Source organism: Aedes albopictus, chromosome 3 (assembly GCF_035046485.1).
Source record: "Aedes albopictus strain Foshan chromosome 3, AalbF5, whole genome shotgun sequence".
Lineage (NCBI taxonomy): Eukaryota > Metazoa > Arthropoda > Insecta > Diptera > Culicidae > Aedes > Aedes albopictus.
The window spans coordinates 33,965,093-33,987,398 of record NC_085138.1 but is presented as its reverse complement, the minus strand read 5'-3'; the positions used below and the strand labels follow the sequence as shown (position 1 = coordinate 33,987,398).

Genomic DNA, 22,306 nt, shown 5'->3' with positions numbered 1-22,306 from the left:
GGGAGGTGTCTTCGACAAAGTTGTTAACTTGATCACGGGCTGTCCAGTGATGGTCCAAGTAATTAAAAATTCATTCGCTAGGTTGGTTGGCAATTTGGCTGATAGAGGCGCCATACAGAAGCTATACTCAATAGTTATCACATATGATATCTCAGAATCTTGTTTACTTGGAATGTTGAAGTCTTCGGCAGAGTTTTTCAGAAGATCACGAATAATCTGATGATTTGCCAATTAGTTAATGATTTTGCCGCTAGGTGGTGCTATTTGTCAAGTTAAGATCTATATATATAAAAATGCAGTGGCATACGTGGGACCGCGCATAACTTGCGAACGGATGGTCCGATTTGGGTCGTCTAAGTTTTGTTCTGTTAGTTTTCACCCAAGGAAGGTTTATGAGGCAAAATACAAGGGAAAATTGAGAGTTTCAGAAAATCGGGTTTTCATACATTTTGAACGGGGACTTGGGCTTGGCTAGGGGACTTGAAACGTCAAAAAACGCAGTAGGCAAGACAAAGTTTGCCGGGGACAGCTAGTTTAAGCTAAAATATCTCGGGATCCAGAGTAGATAGAAAACTGTAACCTTCGGCAAAATTATTCAGAAGTGCAAAAAACTATCTGGTGATTCACCAATTAGTTGATGATTTTGCCGCTATGTGGAATTTTGAATTTTGAAGGAATTTCGAGCGGAATCCTCAAAGTTTTTTTAAGAGGAAACCCCCAAGAGGAATTTCCATAGGAAGTCAGAAGGAATCCCCAAAGAAATTCAAGAAGGAATCCTCGAAGGAACTCTAGGAAGAATCCACGAATTCTAGAAAGAATTTCCGAAGTAATTCTTGGAGAAATCACCGAATAAATTCAAGAAGGAAACCCTGAAGGAATTCCAGGAGGAATTCCATGGAGAATTTAAGGAATTCCAGGAGGCATTTCCGAAAAAAAAAAAATAAAAGAGGAATCACCACAGGAATTCCAAGAGGAAACTTCAAAGTTATTCCAGGAGGAGTTCTCGTGTTAATTTTAGGAGGAATGCCCGACAGAATATCAGGAGGAATACCCGAAGAAATATCAGGAGGAAACTTTGAAGGAAATCCAGCAGGAATCCACGAAGGAATTCCAAGACAAATCCCCGAAGGAACTCTAAGAGGATAGCCCGAAAGAATTCCCGGTGGAATCCACGACGGAATATCAAGAGGAATCCCCGAAAGAATTTCAGGAGGAATCCATGAAGGAAGTCCAGGAGGAATCCCCAAAGAAATTCCAGAAGAAATTTTTCAAAGTAATTCGTGAAGGAATCCTCAAAAGAATTCTAGGATGAACCATCGAAAAAAAAAAAAACTAAAGGAATCCTCGAAGAAATTTCATGAGGAACCCGTGGATAAAATTGAAAAGGAATCTTCGAAGGAATTTAAGGGGGAATCCCCAAAGGCATTTCAGGAGGAATCCCCGCAGGAATTTCAAGAGCAAATTCCGAAAATAATCCTGCGTGAATCCCAAAGGAATTCCAGCAATTATCCACAAAAAAATCCAGTAGGACTCCAGAAGGAACTTCCAAGGGAATTCGGGTAAGAATCTCCAAAGGATTTCATTAACGGATCAACGAAAAATATCATCTGAAAGAGTTCCAGGAGAAATTCGTAAGGGAATTCTAGGAGGAATCACCGGAGGAATCACCGGAGGAATTCCAAGAGGAATCCCCGAATGAATTCCAGAAGAAATTCCCCAAGGAATAGGAAACTCCAAAGGAATTCTAGGTGGAATCCCCGGAGGAATTCAATGAGAAATTTCTGGAGCAATCTCCGAAGAAATACGAAGAGGAATCACAACAGAAATTCCACGAGGAAACTCCAAAGGAAATCCAGGAGGAACCTCCGAAGTAATTGCTGGAGGAGTTTCCGTAGAAATTCCAGGGGGAATCCCCGACGGAATGTCAGGAGGAATCCCCGAAGAAATTTCAAGAGGAATCCTTCAAGGAAGTTCAGCAGGAATTTCCGAAAGAACTCGAGGATCAATCCCCGAAATAATTCCAGGAGAAATCCCCAAAAGAACTCTAGGAGGAGACCTCGAAGGAATTCCAAAAGAAATCTCCGAAAGAATTCAAGGAGAAATCTCCAAAGGAATCCCTGAAGGAAACCCAGATTGAATACTTTGATGGAATTCCAGGAGGATATCCTGAAGAAATTTCAAGAGAAATCTCTGAAGAAATTGTAAAAGAAATCCCTGCAGGAATCCCAGGGGGAAGAGGAAACCCCATAGAAATTTCAGAAGAAATCTCCGAAGAAACTTTAGGAGAAATCCCCGAAGAAATTCCAGGAGGACTCCTAGAGGAATTCTATGAGGAATTCCTGGAGGAAATCGAGGAGGAATCTCCGTAAGAATTCTAAAAGAAGTCATCGAAGAAATTCCAGGAGGAAACCCCGAAGGAATTTTAAGGGAAATCCACGCCAGCGTATCAGGAGAAATCCCCGAAAGAATTTCAAAAAGAATCCTTGAAGGAATGCAACATTAGTTTTGTTTGTGCACTGATCACCGGCGCAAAAAATAAAAACCGGCGGCGAGACAAACTGCGGCGTATGGCCTAGGTGATCAGAATCATGAGATAAACCATGTCAAAGTACTTCGTTTTAAATGCACACGGACGTCACATGGTGGCGGAATTACGCACTATATTTACCACCATTTGATAGCCATAGACCGTCTGATCAACATTGCCGAAGAAAAGAACATTCTGGGTGGTCAGAATCATGAGACAAACCTTGTCAAAGTACTTCGTTTTAAATGCACACTGGCGCCTCATAGCGGCGGAATTACGCAGTAAACTTACTACCATTTGATAGCCATAGACCGGCCGACCAACTTTGCTGAAGGCAAGAACTTTCTAGGTGGTCAAAATTATGAGATAAACCATGTCAAAGTACTTCGTTGTAAATGCACACTAGCGACACATAGTGGCGGAATTACGCACTAAACTTACTACCATTTGATAGCCATAGGTTTTCTGATCAACTTTGTTGAAGGTCTAAACTATGCAGGGGATACGGTTTTTGAGATACAGTTCAGAAAGTGATGAAGTCTTCAGGTGATGCCAAACTTTCTTGGGGTGCTGCAATATTCAACTGGGGTGTTGCAATACTAGGCGATGCGATTCCATATTTATGGCGGGTATGTCCCAAAGGTACAGGTTCTCTAGAATAATTGGAAAGCGTTCTCTGGTTCTAAGAACTTTTGCGATGGTGATTACCCTGGGCTTGTTAGGGGAATATCTGTAAATAAAAAGAAAATCGCGTTAAGTACTGTTCCTTTGAATTCCACTAAGAATTTGCATCCTTTGACAGATACGTATTTCGACCTCAACTGTATGGTCGTCTTCAGTGTCTTGTACTTGACTCGACTACAAGTCGACTATAAGTCGAGTCAAGTACAAGACACTGAAGACGACCTTACAGTTGAGGTCGAAATACGTATCTGTCAAAGGATGCAAATTCTTAGTGGAATTCAAAGGAACAGTACTTATCGCGATTTTATTTTTACTTAACATTTGCGAATTGATCTGAGACGATCTGAGCATATTAAAGCATAATATAATAAAAAATGGAAATCATGCCCTTTTAATTTGGTTGTAAAACAAATGTTTACCTTGCTAGATAAGATATCGTCTCTGAACGAAGTTACTCCGGGATTTAAAGTATTATAACAATAAATTAAAATTGATCTAATTTTACAAAAATGTTCGGACCTTTGCATTCTAAATTAATATGATTAAGTTCAATGAAAACAAAGTTACCTTCAAAACTACCGATGACTGTGCGTAGCTGACCGATTCTACTCTAAAATGAAAACCTCCAAGCTCGGAAACGAAATAACTCAGTTGGGTACCTTACTCCGCGACGATGGGACTCGAACCAGGGCCAAGTGATTTAATAAAAGGAGGGGGGGAGGATGCCGAACGCAAAAAGATAAGCTCATTCGAAGAACCATTCTAATGCCTTGCGTGTGAACTAAGTAAGAATCAAATCAACTGAACTGGGAAACCAAAAATCAACCAACTACGGTTGTTCTAAGGATAACGAATCACAGCAAAAGAAACATTTTCATCATCGAGATATTTGGGAAGCTTTGAGGGGATTCAAAATTGGTGGGAACGATAATGTATAATGCAACGAATTTTTTTTTCCGGTGAAAAACTGTTCTAGCGCATTTGATGCATAAAATCACGTTCTGGTTGGTTGGTTGGTTGGTATCTGCTCTAAGGGATAAAGATGGGGAAACGATGCCGATAGTGAGAAAAAAATAAGCGTTTATCAAAGTCGGAAAACTGCGGCTCAAGACAGTCAGTAAGTTAGGCAATCAATGAATCACATTTAGATTTGATAAGGTTGTTTGTTAGTTGGAACTGTGTCTATGGAAAAACAAATAAAAAACGAAGTTGGGACAGCTGCTCTAGCGATTCTAGTTGATTAATGGGGCGTTTCAATCGAAAAAATAACACACACACACGGGCTTCGAACGAGGGTTGGTTGGAAAAACACGAATTGAACTTCTGTTGGAATAATTTTCAAGATCGGTCCGAATTGGTGTTTGCATTTTGGAGGATTTCTTTTGCTCTGATTCTCTGGATTAGGTCTGAAGTAGACGTGTTTTTCACACGCAAAGAGGTGGAACAAAAGCGTTGTAAGCGTAGTTGAAGTGAAAAGCATAAACAAAACGGATTGTAACAGAGTGGGAGCTTGTAAGTTATATGTTATGTGCTCTAGATAACATAATAAGGAAAATGGAACCAACTTAGATATGTTGATGACGAATCATGGTTTACGATACGGTGGGTCATGTTGTCTTAACGAAAATTTCAGTAGTCAAAAAGTTAAATTTCAGCTTGAGAAACTGTTGCTCCGTTGATCTTGTCCCTTGTAATTTATAACTACTGCATGATTGGTTTAGGTACACGGCGTCTGTTACCGACTAAGGCGACATGGTCCCCTACATATGAGAATTTGTTAGTCAAATAATCGCGTACGGAGATAAGGTACATTTTGATTAAATCTTACACATGTACAATATCCATATTGGACCCAAAGCTGTGGGTCGTATTTCATCTTTCCCACTTAAGGCGAAACTGGATCCAATTCCTCCCTTTTTGGTTTTTTATTTTTCATAAAATAACGATGCTATATTTTCAAAATCGGTTTTCGTGCACATGTAGAGTATGGATCAAGGTATCTCCTGAATTTATTTTAGATGGAAAATGCTTTTCGTTTTTGCAGAAACCATTTTTAAACAAAATTTCACAAAAATGGTTTCACAGACTACTAGACAGAAAATTTGCTCCTTTTTCTGATACTGGCATTAGAGTATGAGATAGCGATGAAATATCATCCGTAGCTTTGGAAGTAAATGTTGATTTCAAATGCAGTTATGCACTATTTAAATGTTGGTGCCCATATATACCAACTTATGTGAAAGATCGTCTCTCATGATTATTATTGAATTTCAACCAAATATCATTTCCCGGTCACTGTCAAATGATTCCCCGTACAACATTCAAATCCATTTCGATAACTTTGTAGCAGACATTAGCTCATGAAAAATTCAGCGGCTAAAAAGCCAGATGATTTAGGTTGGCGTTAGAGGATTCGGATTCGACCCGGGTATACCCGGGTAGGGCTGGGGATGATAGTAATAATTCATGCAACCGGTTGAACACGCGGTTGTCCCGCGAGAGAAATCCCATATCCGAGTGCCTGATTATTCCGTGGTACACCGCATCGCTTGTGGTCTTTCCGCCTGGTGGTGAGCAGCATAAATAAATACATATATGTAGAGATCATCAGCAGTGGTGGCGAAAGTATATCAGCTCAACATCATAATTTTTGCTGTATGTATAAATGATTACGACATTCTTCAATCCTGTGTCATAATTTGTTTAAGTTTCAAAACTTTTTTGACTATCGGTAACTGAAAGAATTCCTGTAGGATCCCTAGAAGGAAGTTCTGAAGGATTCCACAAGAAGCTCCTGAAAAAAACTTTTGGAAGATTTTGATGAGGAAAACTTGATGGGCTTCCAGAAGGAACTTCTGTATGATTTGCATAAGGGATTCTTGGAGGAAAGCAACTCTCGTAGGACTCCCAGAAGCAACTCCCAAGGGAATCTTAGAATAATGGATAATTCTCAGAAGGAACTTTGGAAAACTTTGGAAGAAATTCAAAAAAGAACATCTGGATTAATCCGAGAAGAAAATCTTAAAGCAACCCTAGACACTCTTTTTTCGAACAAACTTCATAGAACTCCAAGAGATAATCAAGAGAAGAGTACGACAAAATTTCTAGAGGAATCCCAGAAGAAACTGCATGGGGAAACCAAAAAGAAATTCTGCGGAGTTTCAAGTGGTTTCATGGCAAAATCCTTGAGATTTCTCAAAAATATCTAAAGAAAAAAAACTTCTATTGGAATCCATGAGAAAAATGGAGAAATCTCAGAAGATTCTCGTGGAGACCTTTCAGATGCATCCCGGAGTCACGAAACTGTGGTGGAAACCACTTATCAACGTCAGTTAAAAAACTGTAAAATGTAAACTATGCCAAGACGTGCTAAATGACGTCAAAGAACAATTAAGTTTTATATCAAACCTCATATTTTTGCTTTAAGAATGTATTTGTTAGTGCATTACATACAATATGGAATGGTAGAATTACATGCAGCAAATGTAAAGGAATCTTTGGAGAAACCTCTGGGGCAATCTCAGCAAGAATTTCGAGAGAAATTCCATTATTAATTTGTGGAGGAGTTTCAAGAGGATTTCTCAAAATACTTTTTCTTGGATTCCTCCAAAATTTTATCTTTGTATCTTTCTGAGCATTTCTCCAATAATTCCTTCAGGACCTCATTTACGAAAAAAAACTCTAGAATGCCCAGTCCACAGGAATTTCTACAAAAGTTCCTTTTGTGATCTTTACAGGTTTTTTTTTTTTCAAAACATTCCTCTACAAATTTCACTTCAAATTTCCACAAAATGCCTGCTTGGTTAAAACCACGAATTCCTCAAGTTGTTCTTCTAGTAATACCTCTTGGAATTTATCAAAAAATTCTTCTGGGATTACCTCTAGACATTCTTGTTGGGATTTATTGAATTATTATTGATTGGATTCAACTACCAACTACTACTGTAACTTCTCTTCTGTAACATCCTTCAGAGTTTCTCTTGCGCTTCTTCTAAGAATGTATTTAGGGATTGTTTCAGGAATTTCTCTTCGTTTTCTTATTGGAAGTCTCCTTCAGATTCCTTTGAGAAATTAAGTTGAAATTGATTCTGATTTCTCGAGGAATTCGTGGTTGGAAACCTCTTGAAAATCTTGCTGGGATTCCTCAAGCCATTAATGACAGAAATTATTCAGCAATTCCTGGATGATTCTTAAAAGCTTTTACAGCAAAAATACCATCTGGAAATGCTTGTGAAATCCCAGCAGAAATGCTTGGGGAAATCCTGGTAGGAGTTCCTGAAGGAATCACAGCAAGAATTCATAGAAATATTCCGGGAGGATTTGAATAAACTGTAGAATGTTTCTTAAAGGGACATTCCTTGCCGAGGGAAGAATCCCGGCAGAAACTTCTAGCACAATCTCATCAGGCATTCCTGGAGGATTTCTAAGAAGATTTCTCAAAATATTTCTCCAGCATCCCTCGGGAATTTCTCCTTGAAATTCTTCTCCAAGTATACCTCTAGGAATTCCTCTTGCAATACATCCAGTAAACAACAGGGATTCCAAAAATACCTTCTGAAATTTATTAGGGAATTCTTGCTGAGATTTCCATGGAATATCTCCAATAAATATAAATATTGCTCTTTAAAGTCCTGCAGGAATTCCTAGAGGTTTCTCTGCAGATATTGCATTGGAATCCCAGAAAAAAAAATCAGGAGTACCTACCTGAAATGTCTAGAAAAACCCCAGTAGAAGTCCTGGAGCAATTCCAGCAGTAGTTCATAATATATTCTCAAGAGGATTCCCAATAGGAATTACTTATTTCAGGAGAAATCCATGAATAAATTACAGCAGGAATTACTGAGGGAGTCCCAGCAAGAAATTCCTATTGGTAATGCAAGAAGAATTGAGGAGTCCAGGTGCAAAGGGGTGTAAGTGACCATTTTGTCGATTTTGAGCTGAGCATATCAAAAATTCTTATAATTTTAAGCTTTTAGGAACTTTTTCAAGATTATTTTTACGATGAATTACAATGAATCGGAGAAAATTGGGTCCATTTTGAAACCTTATACATTTTGCATGGGAGGAAAAAATAATGGAAAACTTTATTTACTCAAATCTCATTTACTCGAAAGTATATTTTTGTCACATTCACCCGTTTGCTTCTAACCCCTCTCAATTCTTGTGTGAGTCCTTGCAGAAATTTATGGAAGAATCTCAAGAGCAATTGCTGGAAGAATTCTTGATCAAAACCTCTGGAAGAAGGTCAGGAGGAACTTCTGGGAGAGTCCATGGAGAAAGTCCTTCAAATGTCGCAATGAGATTTTTGCAGGAATCCCAGCGGACATTCTTGTAAGATTTTTGAGAGCAAATTCTGAATGTATCCTGGAGAAATTCCTGAAGGAACTCTTGAAGTTATTTCTTCAGCAATCCCCACAGGAATCGCTTAGAGAAGCTCATCAGGTTTTTCTGAAGACATTACTCTTGCAATTTTCCTAAGGAGTTTTAAACATATTTTTATACATATTCCTTCTGTGATACCTTCAAGGACTCCTCCAGCCAGAGATTTCTCCAAGATAAGTTAATTAATTAATTGTTAATTTTTAACCAAAATTTAGAAAGAGGGAAAAGCCCCTGTGAGTGATTTCTTTTTCTATTTCTCCAAGGTTTTCTATAGAAATTATGCTTGCGATTCATTTATAGATTTCTTCATGGATTCCTTAAGATTTTTTTTTCTAAGAGTACCTACCAGCAGAAGTTGCTTCCCAGCTGGAAAATTTGTAAGAATATTTCTGACAAATTTCGTTATGTAAATCCCCGAGGGAATCACAACGAGATTTTTTTTTGAAAGAATCACAGTTGTAATAACTAGCGTGGCCAGATGTTCCTTTTTTACTCGTTTTTCAGGAACAAACAAGAGAACGAGAATCATGGAAGAGATGGAACTTGCCCTCACTTCTATTCCTCTGTTTCTCATGATTATAGAAGAGGATGAATGAGAAATAAGAAAAATAAGCCGGATCTAGTGGGTGCCCATGACCGAAAGTAGTAAGTAAGTAGTGACTGTAATTGAGTGAGGTATTCCAGCAATAATTTCCGCAAAAATCATAGGAATTTCTCCAAGCGTACTTCAGGATGGCTTTTTAGGATTTCACCCCCAAGTTGAGATGCAGTCGATGTTCCACTTGGAGCGTTAATCCAGTACGAAGAAAAAAGCGGAATAAGGTGTATTTCATCACAAAGAACAACTTTGTAGAACACTCGAAAAATCCTAAAAACCATAGAAAAAGTTATATCCGAAAACCTATTACAAGAGGTCGTCCACAAACAGTGACACATAACTCTTAAAGTTGAGCAAATAAGGTAATAGTTTGTTCGGTGAACTTTCCAATAATGTCCTTTTCTGCAACTTTGTAGAAGACACCAATACTCTATCTTTATTTTTGAGAAAAGTGAATTCCTATCGCACTTTTAGGTGGATTAATCATCTAGGTGAAAATTTTAAAATAAAGAATTAAGTATATAGAACAAACTCTTCTAAGACATCATACTTCTAAATTCAATATTTGAAGCCGTAAATAGTTATTTATGTAACGAGTTGCAAAAAGTTGGTTTTTTCAGCACGAGTCGTACATTTATCAAACGAGGCTTGCCGAGTTTGATAAATACGAAGAGTGCTGAAAAAAACGAGTCCCATACAAAATTTTTCATTATACAACTCATTTGAGTTGCATAATGTTCATAATGCAACTCAAATGAGTTGCATAATGAACATTGTGCAACTATTTTTTATTATGCAACTCATTTCAGTTACATAATGAACCGGTACGGAAAAGTTGGTCATTATGATACTGGAATGAGTAGTATAAAATAGAAATTGCATAAAAAAGATTATGAATGCGAACCTTAGTAAACAGTATGTAGTAGGTTCCTCCGGAGATTATGTCCGGAAACCTGAACGTCCGGAACTGGTTCCGTAGCGGTGGCATGCCCATAGCACAGAGCGATCATTTTATGGCCAAATACATTTTACAATACAAATTTCAGAATGATAATATGTGTGATATTCAATAAAATTGCCTAAAAATACCCCCGTGGCAAGGCATTTCTCAATACCCAGAAAGGGGAGAGGGGTCAGGGGGGATGCCACACCCAGATATTGGAAGACCAACTAACCGCATTCAATTTAAAATTGGTTTCAAATTTTTTGATTGTATGGTCTTTGAGTAGTACCCGATTGAAAAAAAGTGGTTCGTCTAGGGCTTTTGAGGGTTAATATGACCATTTCCATCAGTATCATCATGCTTCCTGGTGATTGAACGGGATCACCCACGTGTTCCATCAAGCTAGACTCAAAACTTGAATCAAGCAAGCTGTGCTATAACTTACATAAGATCAGTAAAAGAACAAAAGAGACAACTAGTGGTTCGCAATGTTTATCTGCGCCACCTGTATCTGTACCTCATTGATCTATATTGACATTATTTTGGTTAAGGCATGTGTTTTAAAGATATTCACAACAGTTTTACTATTTTGAGTTCCACGGATGTTCTAGGTTGTCCCACAACTCCATGAAATGTAGGTACAGGATCTACAAGCGAAACTAGTATCCTACGAATGACTATTCCATACGCCACAGACCAATGACCCTTCTAACAAGTAAATGAAGTATTGTATTGAACTGTATAGATTGTACAGATCTTCCCAGAACTCCCTGGAATATAAGCATTTGTACAAACAAGCATAACCAGTGCTTGTGTAGGTCTGTGAAGGTCTGTAATGGTGCGCGAATGAATATAGAGGTCCGCAAAGATCTACAATGGTCTTTGGAGAATATTCAAGGCAAATGGCGTGCATAATGTGCCTTAATTAATTGAGTGGTTTTAGAAATTTAAACAAACAATTTTCCAACACGACAGCTTCAAAAGCATGAAATTACAAAGGCATTGCATACTTTTAGGCAGTTATATGTGTACATATAACGATTTCTGTTCCAATTTACAAAATAAATTCCAATTCGTAAAAACACGCTTCGACAAGAGATCCAAGACCAGATTTAGATTCTACTATGATTGATCTACCGAGTAAAGAGGCCATGATGACCAAACGTTTCCTCAGAGGCATTTAATGGCCAATATCTCAATCAATAGACAACTTTATTGGGAATGCAGAATAGCAGCTAGTACTTAGCAGCAAAATTTGATTGCAATGCCTCCCAGGGATCCTGAACAAAGCCCCGAAGCGAAACTTTGCAAAACTTTTTTTTCTATGAAGCGTTTTGTATGGGATTTTTTATATGTGGCATCATTTATTAGTTATATTATCAACTTTTCTACGTCTGATATGTCATTCGAAAGGTTCAGAAGCATACTTTTAGTAGATTCTTTAAAACTTAAACGTTTTTCATTGAAGCCGAACATATGCGAAGTGGACAATTTAATACATTTTAATAAAAAATGTCAATGATCTCGATAAGTATTTATAGGGATTAGCAAACTAATATTCTAGCGTTTACTGGTCCTAGTAGTCTACTGTCAACAACCGAACCTAAATCTCAAATTCAATAAAGTCAATTTTCGATTTTGGTCCCCTGAATCCCCTTAGTGCAATGTAGCCCTTAGCGTACTTCATGGATGGAATACGCTCATACATTATTACTACGGCTGGGGTCCTTTTATATTGCTCGATTCCAGGCAATGAAAAAGCGGACTCTCAGGCTAGAATGGGCGCTAAAAGCGGCGGTATTTACAAACGTCAAATCACCTGCGACGATTTTATTTTGCATTGACTCATTTTTCAACACAATTGATTGAGAAAGTAATATGTACGCATGCATCATCCATGGTTACCCAGATATATATACGGATTTCTTTGAAGTGTTAATCATCGAAGAAAAAAAAGAGCACTGCTGCTATATAAATACCGAACAACCAAACAACGGAATCCAATTACGTTCCACCACATTGCCCACATTATTCATCATAATTCCCATTAAAGCTCCCATATTTGCAGTTTCCAACCTGAAAATAGCCACAAACCACTTTTGAAGTTCACCGGTGCATGTAACATAAAGACCAAAAGGTCAAATAATATCTCCCTCATCCCAGTCCAGTCGGCCAGCCGGTTATCCGGATGCTGGCCATACAAAGGCAACCCATTCCGCTGAACGTAATTGAATAACATAACTTCCATTAGATGATGAACAGAGAATATTGTTAGTTTGTACGTTGTTGCTGCTGGATATAGTTCAAAATATCAACGCGTTGAACACGTTGAAGACTGACACCGTAAACCGTAAACCATGATTTTTGTTTTAGGGATCAATTAACACTAATGATGGATTTTATGTACAAGGGGTCCAACTAAAAACTGGTGCTTAACTTCGGGAAAAATATCGGTTGAAAGAGTTAGTGGGATAAATGATTAATAGCTCGGCAGTTATTTGTATCAAAAGAGACAATCGACTATGTAGGACGAATGTCGCTGGCGTCGCTGATGCAACATCCTATGCTTATGGAGATAGACCGCACATGTGATTAAATCTAGGCATTACGAATCGACTTTTCCAGCACTGGTTATGATTGTCAAAGAAAAAGAGCAATTTGACTTATAAATTAACACCATACACGGACCGTTATGTAGACGGTTCAACAATACCGCATACTGTTCGAATTGTATCCTGAATGGGTGGTTCAGAACCAGTGATGTTATTGGTCGTGACCATTCCATGACGATGAACAAGTAGGCCTTTTCATCGTCACAAAACGAAACGAGCACTCGCGCACTTCGTCATGTCATTTCACAATAATCAAGCGTCATGACGAAATCTTCCAAATCGTTTTAAAATTAAAATTTTCACATGGTCCAAACAAATTTAGGCTAGTCGTTGTATTTAATGGAAGGAGAGGACATATTATTCATGATTTAACGGATTCAAATAAGAATAAAATTCATCGATGTGCTAGTAATTGCCTTGTTTACAACCATGTCATGCTTCGTCATGACCAAAAAATGAGCGAATATTGTTAGACTCTCTTGGTCATCGTCTCTCAATTCGATGACATTGAGAGAGGCACTTCTGTAAAAGTCACGTGACGACTAGTGTTGACATTGACGCTCTCCAAGACTGTTCAGAACGTCTTATGGTTATCGTTTATGCGGGATGTTTCTAAGCGAGACCAAAAAAATATCAGCGACATTCGTCTTATATAGGTAGTATTTTTACTATATTAAAGAGATAGAACCAAAATAACGACTTTTTACAAACAAAAATGAAAATCGATGGAGAACATAAAAATTTCGGAAAGTGAAGTTACAACAGTGAGCATCTTCAAGTACTATCGGAAAACGTAGGCAATGTAGCTGGTTAACTAAGTAGGCGAAAAAAAAAACAATACGGTGACCACTCCTTCGGTTAAAAACCGGTCGGAGTAACCAAACGAATGAACTCTGTTATCTCAAAATTCAACTATTGTTGGCTTTTTCTTAAACATTAATCTAAATCAAGCAATTGAAAGTGTAAAGGGAATAAAAAATCACAATACATCAGACTCTTTTTTTTTTGCATGTATGGTTTTTTCGCTATAACTCGATCAATTTTGAACCGAATAACTAGATTTTTCGTACACAAGTAATAATAAACGTGTCTACATGTGTACAAAATTTCATGTAAATTGGTTTAAAATTGACCGAGTTATAGCAAAAAAACTGACCCGTGCAAAAAAAAAAAAGAATCGGCTGTAACAGAAATTTAGTACAGTTGCTATTCTGTAGAAAGAGCTGTTCGTTGAAATAGGCCTGTTCACATGTACACGAATAGGTCCGTTCACGATCAATTTTGAGTCTTTAACATTTGAAGGGATTTCATTCAGTGTTGCCAAATGTTGTCAATCTAGCCGAAAACCGGAGTTGGTGAATGTCAGTTGTCATTCAGCCGAGAGCATCCAAAACACGCAACTGTCAAATAAACATGCCTATTCAATGAATCAACAACTGATTGTGTGTTGTGCGTGTGAAAGTGAACTGCGTTGACGTGTGTTGTTATTCCAAATTAGGGGAAGACAAAATAAAACTAATCGAAATGGAGCACGAAAGATACGAGCAAAAAACTCCCGGCAGGGATCGGTGTTTCGAACACCGGAAACACTTTTTTGTTGTTGTTATTGATTTGCACTAACTGCATCGAACGAACAAAACGCGTAGCAGGAAGAAGTAAACGAGAATAAAGAGAAAGAGAGAGAGAGCGAGAAAAAGGGGGAGGCGTAACGGTAAAGGATCGAACTAGGACTTACCATCTTAATGTCACTAATAGTCATAATGCTTCGTACGAAAAGATTGATTCGAACTATGGCCGGACCGTCTGGGATTTTAGGGGTTTTTTGTTTGTTTTGATTTTGGTTTTTGGATCGTTTTTGACGTGCGATAGTTTTGATTTCGTTTAATCAATTGTTTGTTTTTATTTTGGGACAGTTTGACGGGGCAAATTCGTATGGAAATTTGCAATAAGAGTGGGAATGCGAAAATATTACAAAACGAGAAAAAGAACGGTTTATTATGCTGCCGGTTTGGTTCTGCTAAATGGGAGGAAAAATAATGTTCTTATATCTAAAGTAATCATTGAGAGCATTGTTTGGGTTGGTTTGCATCTAGGGTTGCCAGCGTGTGTTTACTTTGATGGGAAGCAACTGAAGAGAGTTATGACGTGTCAATTTTGCTCTACTTGGTGCGCTTGAATCTAGTTAGCATCGATTGATGATGGATGGATTTCGCTCCAAGTGGCGACAGTAAAAAGCAGCATTGTGTGCGGAACTTAAAGCATTTGTTTTAGATATTTGTTGAACTACTAGCTGATTGAATGAATATAAGTGTATAAACGAACATGGCGTAAATTGAGGGTCTCGTTCTGTCAAAGAGACGTTTCCTCTATTGTATAAGTGAACAGTCTGTATTTGTTACTGTTTATGGTGGTGTACAAAAAGCTTGCTTCTGACCAGTACAAGCTGTGTCCGAGAGGTTAGCGAATATGTATTTTATTATTTACAGGGTATGGACCAAATATAGCTTGGATTATGTATCCTTTAGAATCTGACAATTGATACATTGGTAGTATAACAACTAATTTTGTTGCAGGAATTATTTGATGATTTTATGTGCAATATTTACATTCAACTAGACTAGTTAGACTAGTTTAGATATTTCACTTTTATACACTGTTCATTTCATAGGATCAATTGTTCAATTTCTGATAGTTCAACTGTGCGATGATTCTGTACCAGTCGCTACTGAATACATTCAAACAGGAAAAAATACCGGCAACACTGGAAAAATGTCAGCCAAAAACAAATGACACAGTTTACAGTGTTTATTATACAACTATAAATAGATCAATCGGGACCCTATCGCCTCTCAGTCGATTTCAGTATGGGGATTTCATTCAGAATATACGCGATATTCTCATTAGATTCTGTTTACTATGGAGGGGCGAGGCACTTTAAAAGTATGGCGTTACTGCTACTTTTGAAGTGTCTCGCCCCTCCGTTGTAAACAGATTCATAGTAATGCAGTCTGTTTCTGATACAGTTTCATTGCTCAGTGTACGACTTCCCAGAAATGATTGATCGAATGTTTTCATTTTTGTTTTTTTTTATGAAAACGGTTAAGATAAAACGTCTTGCAAATAAGAGTTTGCAATTTCACCCACTGAACAAGACTTAGGATTTCTGTTTTTTTTTTTACAAAACTACTCAATCGTTATGTCGTCTGGTGCTCAAATTAGTCTAAACTAAAGTGAGTGGAACTCATTGAGTACTGAATCACATAAAACGTCATGCTATTAGGTAGCATAGAAACCCCATTGAAATTTGTTCTTTATGCAAGCTCTCTAATTTTGTTCTAAATTTGAAGAAAACGACATGGATGATTGAGAAGTTCTTCGAGACCATATATCGAGCAACATTTGAAAGGAGTGTAACTGATTTCGGAAAAATCTTCAATTGAAATTGAATCATCTTGGGTCACACCTATTAATTGTGACAATGAAATGTAAAGGATTGAGATGCTGTTTTCAAAATGAGTCACACTCTTCTGAAATGTCGTTACCGATATTATGACACATTAAAACTGCGTTTTGTCGAGATAATTTTGAATCTGTTCCAAATTTCAAATTATTCTGTTCAAGAATCCCTGGAAGAATCCCTGTCAGGATTCTATGAGAATCCTTATCATGATTCTGTGAGAACCCCTGTCTTGATTCTGGGAAAAACACTGTTAGGATTCTGAGAGAATCCTCGTCAGCTTTTATTAGTTTTTGAGGGAATCCCTGTCAGAATTCTGACGGAATCCCTCACAGGATTCTGAGAGAATCCCTTTCGGGATTCTGAGAGAATACATTTTGGGATTCTGAGATATTCTGGGAGAATCCCTCCCGGGATTCTGGGAGAATCCCTCTCAGGATTCTGGGAGAATTCCTCTCAGGATTCTGGGAGAATCCGTCTCAGGATTCTGGAAGAATCCCTCTCAGGATTCTGGGAGAATCCCTCTCAGGATTCTGGGAGAATCCCTCTCAGGATTCTGGGAGAATCCCTCTCAGGATTCTGGGAGAATCCCTCTCAGGATTCTGGGAGAATCCCTCTTAGGATTCTGGGAGAATCCCTCTCAGGATTCTGGGAGAATCCCTCTCAGAATAGGATTCTGGGAGAATCCCTCTCAGGATTCTGGGAGAATCCCTCTCAGGATTCTGGGAGAATCCCTCTCAGGATTCTGGGAGAATCCATCTCAGGATTCTGGGAGAATCCCTCTCAGGATTCTGGGAGAATCCCTCTCAGGATTCTGGGAGAATCCCTCTCAGGATTCTGGGAGAATCCCTCTCAGGATTCTGGGAGAATCCCTTTCAGGATTCTAGGAGAATCCCTCTCAGGATTCTGAGAAAATCCCCCTCAGGATCCTGAGAGAATCGCTCTCAGGATTGTGAGAGAATCCTTCTCAGGATTGTGAGAGAATCCCTCTCAGGATTCTGAGAGAATCCCTCTCAGGATTCTGAGAGAATCCCTCTCAGGATTCTGGGAGAATCCCTCTCAGGATTCTGAGAGAATCCCTCTCAGGATTCTGAGAGAATCCCTCTCAGGATTCTGGGAGAATCCCTCTCAGGATTCTGGGAGAATCCCTCTCAGGATTCTGGGAGAATCCCTCTCAGGATTGTGGGAGAATCCCTCTCAGGATTCTGGGAGAATCCCTCTCAGGATTCTGGGAGAATCCCTCTCAGGATTCTGGGAGAATCCCTCTCAGGATTCTGGGAGAATCCCTCTCAGGATTCTGGGAGAATCCCTCTCAGGATTCTGGGAGAATCCCTCTCAGGATTCTGGGAGAATCCCTCTCAGGATTCTGGGAGAATCCCTCTCAGGATTCTGGGAGAATCCCTCTCAGGATTCTGGGAGAATCCCTCTCAGGATTCTGGGAGAATCCCTCTCAGGATTCTGGGAGAATCCCTCTCAGGATTCTGGGAGAATCCCTCTCAGGATTCTGGGAGAATCCCTCTCAGGATTCTGGGAGAATCCCTCTCAGGATTCTGGGAGAATCCCTTTCAGGATTCTCGGAGAATCCCTCTCAGGATTCTGAGAAAATCCCTCTCAGGATCCTGAGAGAATCACTCTCAGGATTGTGAGAGAATCCCTCTCAGGATTCTGGGAGAATCCCTCTCAGGATTCTGGGAGAATCCCTCTCAGGATTCTGGGAGAATCCCTCTCAGAATTCTGAGAGAATCCCTCTCAGGATTCTGGGAGAATCCCTCTCAGGATTCTGGGAGAATCCCTCTCAGGATTCTGGGAGAATCCCTCTCAGGATTCTGGGAGAATCCCTCTCAGGATTCTGGGAGAATCCCTCTCAGGATTCTGGGAGAATCCCTCTCAGGATTCTGGGAGAATCCCTTTCAGGATTCTCGGAGAATCCCTCTCAGGATTCTGAGAAAATCCCTCTCAGGATCCTGAGAGAATCACTCTCAGGATTGTGAGAGAATCCCTCTCAGGATTCTGGGAGAATCCCTCTCAGGATTCTGGGAGAATCCCTCTCAGGATTCTGGGAGAATCCCTCTCAGAATTCTGAGAGAATCCCTCTCAGGATTCTGGGAGAATCCCTCTCAGGATTCTGGGAGAATCCCTCTCAGGATTCTGGGAGAATCCCTCTCAGGATTCTGGGAGAATCCCTCTCAGTATTCTGGGAGAATCCCTCTCAGTATTCTGGGAGAATCCCTCTCAGGATTCTGGGAGAATCCCTCTCAGGATTCTGGGAGAATCCCTCTCAGGATTCTGGGAGAATCCCTCTCAGGATTCTGGGAGAATCCCTCTCAGGATTCTGGGAGAATCCCTCTCAGGATTCTGGGAGAATCCCTCTCAGGATTCTGGGAGAATCCCTTTCAGGATTCTCGGAGAATCCCTCTCAGGATTCTGAGAAAATCCCTCTCAGGAACCTGAGAGAATCACTCTCAGGATTGTGAGAGAATCCCTCTCAGGATTCTGGGAGAATCCCTCTCAGGATTCTGGGAGAATCCCTCTCAGGATTCTGGGAGAATCCCTCTCAGGATTCTGGGAGAATCCCTCTCAGGATTCTGGGAGAATCCCTTTCAGGATTCTCGGAGAATCCCTCTCAGGATTCTGAGAAAATCCCTCTCAGGATCCTGAGAGAATCACTCTCAGGATTCTGAGAGAATCCCTCTCAGGATTCTGGGAGAATCCCTCTCAGGATTCTGGGAGAATCCCTCTCAGGATTCTGGGAGAATCCCTCTCAGAATTCTGAGAGAATCCCTCTCAGGATTCTGGGAGAATCCCTCTCAGGATTCTGGGAGAATCCCTCTCAGGATTCTGGGAGAATCCCTCTCAGGATTCTGGGAGAATCCCTCTCAGTATTCTGGGAGAATCCCTCTCAGGATTGTGAGAGAATCCCTCTCAGGATTCTGGGAGAATCCCTCTCAGGATTCTGGGAGAATCCCTCTCAGGATTCTGGGAGAATCCCTCTCAGGATTCTGGGAGAATCCCTTTCAGGATTCTCGGAGAATCCCTCTCAGGATTCTGAGAAAATCCCTCTCAGGATCCTGAGAGAATCACTCTCAGGATTGTGAGAGAATCCCTCTCAGGATTCTGGGAGAATCCCTCTCAGGATTCTGGGAGAATCCCTCTCAGAATTCTGAGAGAATCCCTCTCAGGATTCTGGGAGAATCCCTCTCAGGATTCTGGGAGAATCCCTCTCAGGATTCTGGGAGAATCCCTCTCAGGATTCTGGGAGAATCCCTCTCAGGATTCTGGGAGAATCCCTCTCAGGATTCTGGGAGAATCCCTCTCAGTATTCTGGGAGAATCCCTCTCAGGATTCTGGGAGAATCCCTCTCAGGATTCTGGGAGAATCCCTCTCAGGATTCTGGGAGAATCCCTCTCAGGATTCTGGGAGAATCCCTCTCAGGATTCTGGGAGAATCCCTTTCAGGATTCTCGGAGAATCCCTCTCAGGATTCTGAGAAAATCCCTCTCAGGATCCTGAGAGAATCACTCTCAGGATTGTGAGAGAATCCCTCTCAGGATTCTGGGAGAATCCCTCTCAGGATTCTGGGAGAATCCCTCTCAGGATTCTGGGAGAATCCCTCTCAGGATTCTGGGAGAATCCCTCTCAGGATTCTGGGAGAATCCCTTTCAGGATTCTCGGAGAATCCCTCTCAGGATTCTGAGAAAATCCCTCTCAGGATCCTGAGAGAATCACTCTCAGGATTGTGAGAGAATCCCTCTCAGGATTCTGGGAGAATCCCTCTCAGGATTCTGGGAGAATCCCTCTCAGGATTCTGGGAGAATCCCTCTCAGAATTCTGAGAGAATCCCTCTCAGGATTCTGGGAGAATCCCTCTCAGGATTCTGGGAGAATCCCTCTCAGGATTCTGGGAGAATCCCTCTCAGGATTCTGGGAGAATCCCTCTCAGTATTCTGGGAGAATCCCTCTCAGGATTGTGAGAGAATCCCTCTCAGGATTCTGGGAGAATCCCTCTCAGGATTCTGGGAGAATCCCTCTCAGGATTCTGGGAGAATCCCTCTCAGGATTCTGGGAGAATCCCTTTCAGGATTCTCGGAGAATCCCTCTCAGGATTCTGAGAAAATCCCTCTCAGGATCCTGAGAGAATCACTCTCAGGATTGTGAGAGAATCCCTCTCAGGATTCTGGGAGAATCCCTCTCAGGATTCTGGGAGAATCCCTCTCAGAATTCTGAGAGAATCCCTCTCAGGATTCTGAGAGAATCCCTCTCAGGATTCTGGGAGAATCCCTCTCAGGATTCTGGGAGAATCCCTCTCAGGATTCTGGGAGAATCCCTCTCAGGATTCTGGGAGAATCCCTCTCAGGATTCTGGGAGAATCCCTCTCAGTATTCTGGGAGAATCCCTCTCAGGATTCTGGGAGAATCCCTCTCAGGATTCTGGGAGAATCCCTCTCAGGATTCTGGGAGAATCCCTCTCAGGATTCTGGGAGAATCCCTCTCAGGATTCTGGGAGAATCCCTCTCAGGATTCTGGGAGAATCCCTTTCAGGATTCTCGGAGAATCCCTCTCAGGATTCTGAGAAAATCCCTCTCAGGATCCTGAGAGAATCACTCTCAGGATTGTGAGAGAATCCCTCTCAGGATTCTGGGAGAATCCCTCTCAGGATTCTGGGAGAATCCCTCTCAGGATTCTGGGAGAATCCCTCTCAGGATTCTGGGAGAATCCCTCTCAGGATTCTGGGAGAATCCCTCTCAGGATTCTGGGAGAATCCCTCTCAGGATTCTGGGAGAATCCCTCTCAGGATTCTGGGAGAATCCCTCTCAGGATTCTGGGAGAATCCCTCTCAGGATTCTGGGAGAATCCCTCTCAGGATTCTGGGAGAATCCCTCTCAGGATTCTGGGAGAATCCCTCTCAGGATTCTGGGAGAATCCCTCTCAGGATTCTGGGAGAATCCCTCTCAGGATTCTGGGAGAATCCCTCTCAGGATTCTGGGAGAATCCCTCTCAGGATTGTGGGAGAATCCCTCTCAGGATTCTGGGAGAATCCCTCTCAGGATTCTGGGAGAATCCCTCTCAGGATTCTGGGAGAATCCCTCTCAGGATTCTGGGAGAATCCCTCTCAGGATTCTGGGAGAATCCCTCTCAGGATTCTGGGAGAATCCCTCTCAGGATTCTGGGAGAATCCCTCTCAGGATTCTGGGAGAATCCCTCTCAGGATTCTGGGAGAATCCCTCTCAGGATTCTGGGAGAATCCCTCTCAGGATTCTGGGAGAATCCCTCTCAGGATTCTGGGAGAATCCCTCTCAGGATTCTGGGAGAATCCCTCTCAGGATTCTGGGAGAATCCCTCTCAGGATTCTGGGAGAATCCCTCTCAGGATTCTGGGAGAATCCCTTTCAGGATTCTGGGAGAATCCCTCTCAGGATTCTGGGAGAATCCCTCTCAGGATTCTGGGAGAATCCCTCTCAGGATTCTGGGAGAATCCCTCTCAGGATTCTGGGAGAATCCCTCTCAGGATTCTGGGAGAATTCCTCTCAGGATTCTGGGAGAATTCCTCTCAGGATTCTGGGAGAATCCCTCTCAGGATTCTGGGAGAATCCCTCTCAGGATTCTGGGAGAATCCCTCTCAGGATTCTGGGAGAATCCCTCTCAGGATTCTGGGAGAATCCCTCTCAGGATTCTGGGAGAATCCCTCTCAGGATTCTGGGAGAATCCCTCTCAGGATTCTGGGAGAATCCCTCTCAGGATTCTGGGAGAATCCCTCTCAGGATTCTGGGAGAATCCCTCTCAGGATTCTGGGAGAATCCCTTTCAGGATTCTGGGAGAATCCCTCTCAGGATTCTGGGAGAATCCCTCTCAGGATTCTGGGAGAATCCCTCTCAGGATTCTGGGAGAATCCCTCTCAGGATTCTGGGAGAATCCCTCTCAGGATTCTGGGAGAATCCCTCTCAGGATTCTGGGAGAATCCCTCTCAGGATTCTGGGAGAATCCCTCTCAGGATTCTCGGAGAATCCCTCTCAGGATTCTGGGAGAATCCCTCTCAGGATTCTGGGAGAATCCCTTTCAGGATTCTAGGAGAATCCCTCTCAGGATTCTGAGAAAATCCCCCTCAGGAT

At 41.1% G+C, this 22,306-nt stretch overlaps 1 protein-coding gene across 10 annotated transcripts in view; it reads right to left on the bottom strand.

Annotated features, from left to right (window-relative positions):
- Nucleotides 1-22,306, bottom strand: part of LOC109419233 (glutamate-gated chloride channel) — a 239,451-nt gene that overhangs the window by 99,403 nt on the left and 117,742 nt on the right. For 3 of the 10 annotated variants that reach the window (XM_062858833.1, XM_062858840.1, XM_062858836.1), the window contains exon 5: nucleotides 14,482-14,549. The exons of the other annotated variants lie outside the window; for them this stretch is intronic. In XM_062858833.1, coding sequence (XP_062714817.1) covers nucleotides 14,482-14,549 — 68 coding nt within the window. The remainder of the gene's footprint in view (nucleotides 1-14,481; nucleotides 14,550-22,306) is intronic. 10 annotated transcript variants of the gene reach the window in all.